The sequence below is a fragment of the Astyanax mexicanus genome, chromosome 14 (genome assembly GCF_023375975.1).
Source record: "Astyanax mexicanus isolate ESR-SI-001 chromosome 14, AstMex3_surface, whole genome shotgun sequence".
Taxonomy (NCBI): Eukaryota; Metazoa; Chordata; class Actinopteri; order Characiformes; family Acestrorhamphidae; genus Astyanax; species Astyanax mexicanus.
Genome location: NC_064421.1, coordinates 12,170,221 through 12,179,359, shown reverse-complemented (window position 1 = coordinate 12,179,359; position 9,139 = coordinate 12,170,221). Strand labels below are relative to the sequence as shown.

The following is a 9,139-nucleotide window of genomic DNA, read 5'->3' as shown; positions in this document are numbered from 1 at the left end:
GCAGCAATAGCATTAGCTAGATGCTAACCGCTAAGCTAGCTAGCTTATTCACTGTTCAGAGATCAGTATTATCTAAATTTTACCCGTCAGGTGTAAGGAGCAGTAAACACACACTCCGTGCAGAGCCGTGCCGCTCCGAGGCTGGAGCAGCAATAGCATTAGCTAGATGCTAACCGCTAAGCTAGCTAGCTTTTTCACTGTTCAGAGATCAGTATTTTCTAAATTTAGTACTTTTAATACTGCTGGAGCAGTATTATTAGAGTTAGATGCTAATCGCTAAGCGTTCACCGTTCAGAGGTGAGTTATCGGCCTGTAAGTCTGTGCTGCTTTGCCTGGCTAGCATTAGCTAGATGCTAAGCGCTAACTCTCTCAGAGGTGAGTTTTATCAGCCTGTAATCTGCTTGTTTACAGTGTTAAAACAAGCTACGGGGGACGAATCGCTAGCTAATATCTCACTGTCTTACCAGAACACGCAGGATTACTCAGTGTAACGCTGTCGTTTAAGTTTGGGTTAACTTTACTAGTTTAGGTGACTAGCTAGCGTGCTAGCGGATAGCTATGCTAACGCTGGTGCAGCAAGCCTTAGTGGACATCTGGAAATCTAAGCTTACTGTAAATAAACTGAAGCACGTTACTCACCCAAATAAACAGTTTTCAGGAGAGGAATCTGTGTAGATTAATATCCAGCACTCGTTTGACTTTGAAAGAGCTAGATTTATATATACTGAGACGCTCCACCGGCAAGCGACCACCCCCGGTGGGGGAAGGGAAACATGGCGCCACCCCTGTTCACTTTGATATAGGCACCCTTTCTAGTGTCACTTAACGCGCCTTATAATTCGATGCGCCCTATGTATGGAAAAATAGCAGAAAATAGGCGTTCTTTGATAGTGCGTCTTATAATACGGTGCGCCTTATAGTCCGAAAAATACGGTATATGTAAAACTTATTTTTTTATTGAAGTATAAATAAATGTGTAATTATTAATTTAAACAAGAAATAAATAGTTGTTTCAATTTTTCTTAAAAACTTAATATTTTGAGTTGAGATCTAAACTCAAAAATAGAGTGCAGTAAGTTGCCTTGAAATTTTGAGTTTTTTCAACTTTTTCGTTTTTATAGTACCATACTGGGAAATGTCCACTACTATACAGGGCATGTGTTGATTAATATATTTGTTTCATATATAAATGGCAGCAGAGAAAACTTAAAATCACACTAAAGAAAGGGAGAAGAACAAGAACATTAGCTAAATAGCTAAATTTTAATTTTTGCTTATTTCAGGGTTCTTGTCTAAATAGAGAAAACAGGTTTCCTGCAGGTCCTTAAAAAATCTTAAAATGTCTTAAATTAAAATCAGGGTAATTAAGGTCTTAAACTGTATAAATTTCATTTAAATTTGCTGTAAGTCTTACATTTTCAGATGGTGCGTTAAATGCTGGCTGGAAAGCACATATCATTTATAGCAACAAGTTATCTAGGTTAATGTTACCTAGGAGAGAACTAAAGTTAGCTGTGAGCTAGCTAATATACTAACATTAGCAGTGAGTTAGCTGACATACTACTGTTAGCAGTGAGTTAGCTAAAATACTAAAGTTAGTGGCAAGTTAGCTATGATAGACAACTTAGGTTAGCAGAGAGCTAGCTAACCATGGAACAAAATTGCAAAAAATAAAAAATAAATAAAAATTACAACAAATGGAAAATGTTAAGTTTTGTTTTATAATACAATTAATTATTTTACAAAGAAATTATGACTACATGAGTCTTAAATTATATTTATTGAGGTCTTAAAAGGTCTTAAAAGCATTAAATTTGACTTTTAAAATGGTGAAAGAACCCTGGAGAAAAACCTCAACATTAATCAATCAGCTTAACATCCCTATGGAGTACTATACTGGAAAAAGTCAAGAATTTCACAGTGCATATGTTAATTTAAAGTATTTTTCTCATATAAGTGTCAGCAGAGCAAACAGATTTCTTGGGATCACCCTAAAGAAAAGGGAGAAGATGAATGTGTTAACATATTTTTCTCATATAAGTGGTAGCAGAGCAAACAGATTTTTTAGTCACTCTAAAGAAAAGAAAAAACATGAACCCGATTTAGAATGAATATCATTTAACATATATTTAACCCTAGGGAGCCAAGACTAAGGGGGTTAAGCCTAGTCCTGAAATACACAGCATTTAGAAAGGGGATTTTCATTTAAAAGGAAAATATAGACTAATATAACTGCTTAATTCCACCTAAATATATAAATGGAACTACAGCACCATCTACAGGGCAGATCCCTAACATCATACTGTCATTAACACTAAGAATGTGTAATGTAGCTAAACACAGAAATACAGATCTACAGAACATTCTAAAAAAAAATTAAGCTTATTAAAATGGTCCATTGATTGATGCCACAGAAGCACCACTACTGGTTTCACAAAGAGGAGCTAATGCTGCCATGGCCCATAGCCATAGCAGGCTAATTTGCTAACTCTGAGGAAATAAGGGGTGAATGTAAAAATATATACTGTAGGTCCTATGATGAGTAAAGAGGCCATACATATGAAAATACATTTAAAAAAAAGTATATTCCTCAAACAATAAAGTGCAAAACTGCTTTGTTGGCTGCCATTAATGAGCAATAAAGTTTGGTGTTTTTGACTGTTATATTTATTTTTGACATAATGCAATGCGAGCAATGACTATTTTTTAAATGATCTCTTCACTGCTTTTATACAACAGTTTATTTTTACAAAATGAATAAAGAAAATAAATCAAAGAACTTTGAGAAATTCAGTTTGAATATGCTTTAATATGGACTGTGCCTTCCGCCAAAAAGTAGTTCCACCACAACTTAACTATAAAACGGTGTATGGTTCATACAGACTAACACCAAGAAAGTTAGCTTGAAAGCAAAATTGGGAATAAGCGAAGATGGTGATGTTAGGAGCGTGAAATAACGCTAATACTCTCCTCTCCTGCTCTGTGGAGTTGTCTTCAGGTGAACGCTGCGCATTTTTTGAGTATTTCTGTTTGTTTTGCTGGGTGGTGTTGGTTAGCTTGCCGGTGTGGCTGGACTGTGGGTAGGTGACCGGAGTCAAGCTATCCGCGCTTCGGAAATTCCCTGTCAGCGTAGCTTGCTTTAGCTCAGCATTAACTTAGTTTAGCCTAGCCTGGCTGGTTAAGTTATCGTTCTGGCGGTCAGACGGCATTAGCCGAGCGGTTTTCCTCCCCTTTTTTTCACGAGTCAGCACTGCGGGCGAGTGTGCCGCGGCTGAGCGATAGCCTGTGCTAAGCTAACGCTGCTGTTGGTGCCGGTGGAGGCGATGATTCAGAACTGTCCTGTGTATATACGCCGTTACTAGGGCAACGCGTTGGCGGAGTGATACAAGTTTAGTGTGAGAAAGCTGTGATGTTATCACGAATATCATCACAGCTAGAACACTTCTCAACCAATCAGATTGTGAGGTCGGAACTAACTGTTGTATAATTCTAAATAATTTAAAATTTGAATAAACGTGCCACATTTTGCACGCATTATGTTCTACTGCCCCCCCCAAGCAAAGCAGTCTAGAACCGGGGCTAGTTTATTCTGTATATGGTTTATGGTCAATAGAGCATGTATCTGAGGTATGATGGTCTCATGGCTTGGTCCTCAAAACCTTAACAAACCCCGTTTTCAGTTTCAGTAGGTGGGTATTTTCAGTAGAGCTGTAGGCAGGAGGTTTTTGTATTAGAGGGAGGGCTTTTGAAGCACTGTGTTTGACTAGCTGCACAGTAATACACAGCACTGTCCTCAGCCTTCAGTTTCCCAAGATGAAGAGTAGACTGCTTGGCTCCATTTCCATATACAGTAAAGCGACCCTTAAAAGAGTTTTCAACAGTTGGATTTGTGTTAGACACATATCCGATAAGATTCAGGGAAGTGTTTCCAGGGAATTTTTGATACCATAATATCATAAAGTAAGATGGAATACTGTGGCTGCAATTCAGTCCTTGATTATCTCCTGGATTAATAATCAGCTCGGAGGGATTCTGATGAACATCCTTGTTTTGTGTTTGTCCTACAAAAGAGAGAATCTTTTTTAGTGTAGAATCTTAAAACACAGACATGCCTTTATGCTCATACTGTGTGAAAACCTGACTGTTACCTGATGCTGAGAGGATCACAGCCAGAAAGATAAAGATGTGTCTCCTCATGATTATGAGACTCTGCTGCTGGTGTAAAGCTGTAATAAACTAACTGGGGTGAAGAAGCATTTGCAGAAAAGTGAGAGCAAGACCTCCCTCAGGACATCAGAGCAGTAACTGATGCAGATTTCCAGCATCAGTACAAGGTATACTTGTTTAGTTCCCACCCACAACCCAAAGTATATAAATCAATATTATTATATTATTTTAAAGCCAAAACAAGTAGAACAAACTACCAGATCAGGAGAATCCCTCACTATCTTTAAGATACTCCTGAAGACAGAGCTCTTCAAAGAGCACCTACTCTCCTAACACCTCTAACTAACTACCTTCTACTACCAGATCAGGAGAATCTCTCACTATCTTTAAGATACTCCTGAAGACAGAGCTCTTCAAAGAGCTCTCCTAACACCTCTAACAAACTGACTACTTTTTTATAATTTCCTCCTCTTTTTCAGTATAAAATTAGGTTTATACTGTAGAAACTGTAAACTGAATTTTAGGCTGAAGTTTAGACAGCTTTAACTTGTCGTAGGAAACAAGTTTCCCCTCTGTTGTAAGTAGTAAGTACTCATTATTTCCCTTAGGGCCTGTATTAATTGTTTTTTCATCTTGAACTTCTATGACTTTAATTACTAATTGTACATCATTATAGCTTTGGACAAAAGTGCCTGCCAAATATAAATGTAATGTAATGTAAAAACCTTTTATCTTATTATTCCCCCCCCCCCCCTGACTAAATGTATAACTTGCAGTTGTGTATTTATTTATATATATGTAATTGTTTTTAATGTTTTTTTATTCTTTCAATTTTGACTTCTATTGACAGTTAAAAGGGTTTTTATTCTCCTATAATGTTTCCCTCCAGCTTTAACTTGTCATAGGAAGCCAGTTCTCGCTCTGTTGTAAGTGGTAAGTAAGAGTCAGGAAGGAGAGATAGATTTCAAATGTAAGAGATGGGGCAGTAAAAGGTTGCAAAAACTTAAAGAGAAGAGAGGTCCAACGGATTCATAAGCTTTGAGATTGGAAAGGGGAGGAGCTTTAGAAATATTTTTTATTCCAAAACCCTAGTTATTTCATAACACGTATTGCATGATATTTAACACGCAGTCCTGCCACTGTTGGGCCTCTGACAATGGCAATCAAAACTCACTGCTCCCTGGGTGCCACAGTGATGGCTGCCCACCACTCCAGGCCTGTTTGCTCACAGTATGTCACTGTTTTTGTAGTCTGAGTGAGCTCACTAGTGTGTGTATGTGTGTGTGTGTGTGTGATTGTGTTCTCTTTATTGATAAAAGACAGAGGCCATACTCCCATCTGTGTTCTGATATGTTGAAAGAAGTTGTTTTGCTTCACACCAAGAGAAAGTTAAAGCTGTAATTTTCTGGAAACCACCGTACCAGAAAATGTTAGTAAAAAAATGGTGCTTTCTACGTTAATTAGGAAACTTTACTGTGTGTTTTTTTTAAATGTAATACTTTTTCAAATGCAAATTAATCATGTTACCATGTTCCCAAGTATGTTAATAGATATAAGCAATACAAACTAGCATATTTGCTAGAGAAAAAAGATGAATGTGTAAAAGCAGAAGTGCACAGCGGAGCTGGGGGAGAAGCTGCTCACGTTTCTCATGCAGGGATTGAAAATGGAAAATGAGTTTTACGTTTTACATTTTAATAAACCTAATTTAATGAGATCTAATCAACAATTACTATCTATCTTCAGAACAGTGTGAAAGGGGACCACAAAGCATTTGTGCTTAAGGCACAATAATAATAATAATAATAATAATAATAATAATAATAATAATAATAATATAATAAAGTAAAAAAGGCTCTAGTCTGTTTGCTAGGCAAACAACTATTACATAATTATATTTGTCTACCTCCAGAAAATACAGGAATGTGCCAATATTTATTTTACATACCAATATTAATATTAATTTTATTAATTTTTTTGTGATTTTTAATCAGTTTTTTGTGTGTAAAATCACATGAAACACACAAGTATTTTATCGAGGGCTCTGAGTGGCCCAGCGCTGCCACTGTGATCAGGGGATCACTGGTTTGAATCCTGTTCATGTAGCTTGCCGTCGGCTACCGGAGCCCTGAGGGAGCACAATTGGCCTTGCTCTCTCTGGGTGGGTAGATGGCGCTCTCTCCCTACATCACTCCAAAGGGTGATGTCGATCAGCACAAGGTGTCTGTGAGCCGATGTATCAGAACCGAGTCACTGCGCTTTCCTCCAAACACGCTGTGATGCTACTCAGTAATGAAGTAGCAGTTTGAAAAGTCGGAGTTTGACTTCACATGTATCGGAGGAGGCATGAGCTAGTCTTCACCCTCCTGGTGTTGGGGCATTACTAGTGATAGGGGGAGTCCTAATGAGTGGGTTGGGTAGTTGGCCATTAAAATTGTGAGAAAATAGGGAAAACATTAGAAATAAAATTTATTTTAAAAAGTGTTTTATTGTGTAGAAGTGTTTTATTGTCATTTCTTGTGGAAAATAATGTGGATTTTATTAGAGAAAGCTTCATGTCAGAACTTTGTGACCTCAAATGAACTTCAAATAAAAGCTAAGATTAAAGTATTTCCAAAGGTGCGTTCAGAAATGTTGCAGGTTTATTGTGTCACAGTGCCACCTTTAGGTTTTATTATTGTTTCTCAACACAGATTGTAGGTTTTTGTACAGCCTCTCCCTGTGTTTGTAACACTGTGTTCTCTTACAGCACAGAAATACACAGCACTGTCAGCAGAGTTCAGATCTTTCACTGTTAATGATCCCTTCTCAGCCACTGTTTTAACTGTTGCATATTTCTGCTCATTAAACCCATTTCTAAACTCTGGCTTTTGATTAAAGGAGGATGTATAGACAATGGTCTTCATGGGCTCTCCTTGGAGCTGTTGAAACCAGTACATCTCATTGTAAGTTTGTCCCTTGGTGTGATTGCAGTTAATCGTAGCAGATTTATCCTTTTCTGCCCATATTATACTGGGCTGAATGACATCTTCTGCTCCTGTGACACCTGTAAAACAACAGTAAATAAGCCCATAAAACAGTTATTAGAGATCGATAGTTATCAAATTGATGTCTATTTTAAAGGTTTTGATTTGTATGTTTTTAGTTTACCTTGTATCCAGCATAGTGATTGAAGCAGTATGATTATGACGATGCTTCTGATCATTCTGGGTCTCGGTAACGTCCAAAGTGAGTCCAAGTGCCACAATGCAAACTCTAGCTGTAGATACAGGATATGCATCATTTCAGGGTTCGTAGCCATGTGGTAACTTCCTCCTTATCCATAAAAGAATGCAAACACTGTCTACCCCTCTATCTATCCATAGATACTGTATATCATAAAAAGTATCTGCATTTTTGTCGATGTTTAGTTTACTACATAATTTGAATATTCATGATGAATGGACCAATAGAAATTATCTGAAATAATCTTAAATAGACTCCTTTTTCATTGACTTCGAGTGAAGTTTAAGAAGGTTTTATCTCTCGCTTGTTAAGTTGCTATTTTGGAAATACATGTTTTTCATTGGACAGTGACTATATTAGATGAGAAATCTTAGTAATATAAGTTGCAAAACCTTTTAGTCCCTTAAATTATGCTAAAATAGGTCTGTAATATTATTGTTATTTTGGAACCACTAATTTGTACTTAATTACTACTTGTTTGTAATTAAAATGTTATAAATGTGCACTAAATTCATACAGAGTATTCTAGTCATATGTTATTTCCGCCACTATTTAATACAATTGAAGTATATTTGCGTAGACTGTCCAAATGAACATTAAAGACATATATAAAAAGTGTGAATAAAATCTAGATCTAACATCACATTCACTTTAAAGAAAACTGGGAAAAACAAACCCAAGATATCTCATTGCAAGCATCAGCTGTTAAAGGTCTTTCTACCTGCACTACACTAAACAAACTAAAGTAAACTTTTGAAGTATGGTTTTAAGGAGCAACACAAAACTAATGTTTTGTTAGTAAATTTGACTGAAGTCGGGATTTATTGCAGAAATATGAGCAACTACTACACACATATACACATTTACTAAAAGTATAGTTTCATCATATAAAAGCACAGTTTTTGTCATGTTCTGTGTTTTCCCCGTCCTTCCCCCATGTGCTCCTTGTTTTAAATTAATAAATTATTAATAATTATTAATAAATTAACACATTGTGAGGTTAAAGAACTTTCTCAGATAGCATGGCCATGTGAGGCCTATATGGATAGCTCAACTGGGAACCAGAAAGTTGTCTACCAGTTCACACGGCACTACCAGGAAGCTCATCGCCTGAATATTGATATCGCCTGGTTCACCCACTGTATATACACCTGCACTTTTTTTCAAACCCTGATTTTTGCTTGCTCTTTGATATTGTTTCAATGTGTTTGACCCTTGGACTGTTTCTCGTTTATAGTATGTTTATCCCCTTTTGCTGCTGTTTTCCGGTGTTAACCATGCTCGTTTTGACTACCCACTGTTTAAGAAGCCCAACTGGGCCCAGTAAAAGCAAATGTACAAAACCACTCAAAGCCTATGCCTAATCTGGAACCCACCCATCTTATGTTCCAATGTTCCACCTATTAGTTCTTATAGTGGGGCTGCAGATGTTTTGGTCCACACTGCCCCCTTTAGGTCTGCAGTCTCCTTTTTTTGCCTGATATACTTGTACACAGTGTATATTAACTGTGTGCTAGCTTGGTTGAGAACATTGGTTGAGAATCTTGATCATCTTAGCAGTCTTGGTGGTGTCTATGATGAGCTGTCTGGTGTGGTTAAACAGGTGCAGAGGTGGGTATACTGATTAAAATTGGGTTTTTGTCATGAAAATTAAGGAAATGTACCACTGTGCATATGAAGCTGCACAGAAGTACAGAGCCGTGTCCTCGACTTGTCTTGCTTTGAGAATATGCAGAGTAACAGATGA

The 9,139-nt window shown here is 37.1% G+C and overlaps 2 gene segments (V, D, J or C); both read right to left on the bottom strand.

The window, feature by feature from the left end:
- Positions 1-3,699: 3,699 nt before the first annotated feature.
- On the bottom strand, positions 3,700-4,300 carry LOC125781136 (T cell receptor alpha variable 29/delta variable 5-like). The segment is given in 2 exon segments: positions 3,700-4,061; positions 4,149-4,300. Coding segments are annotated over 2 exon segments (411 nt in total).
- A 2,551-nt stretch (positions 4,301-6,851) lies between these two features.
- Positions 6,852-7,402, bottom strand: LOC125781135 (Ig heavy chain V region-like). The segment is given in 2 exon segments: positions 6,852-7,213; positions 7,318-7,402. Coding segments are annotated over 2 exon segments (417 nt in total).
- Between the last annotated feature and the right edge of the window lie 1,737 nt (positions 7,403-9,139).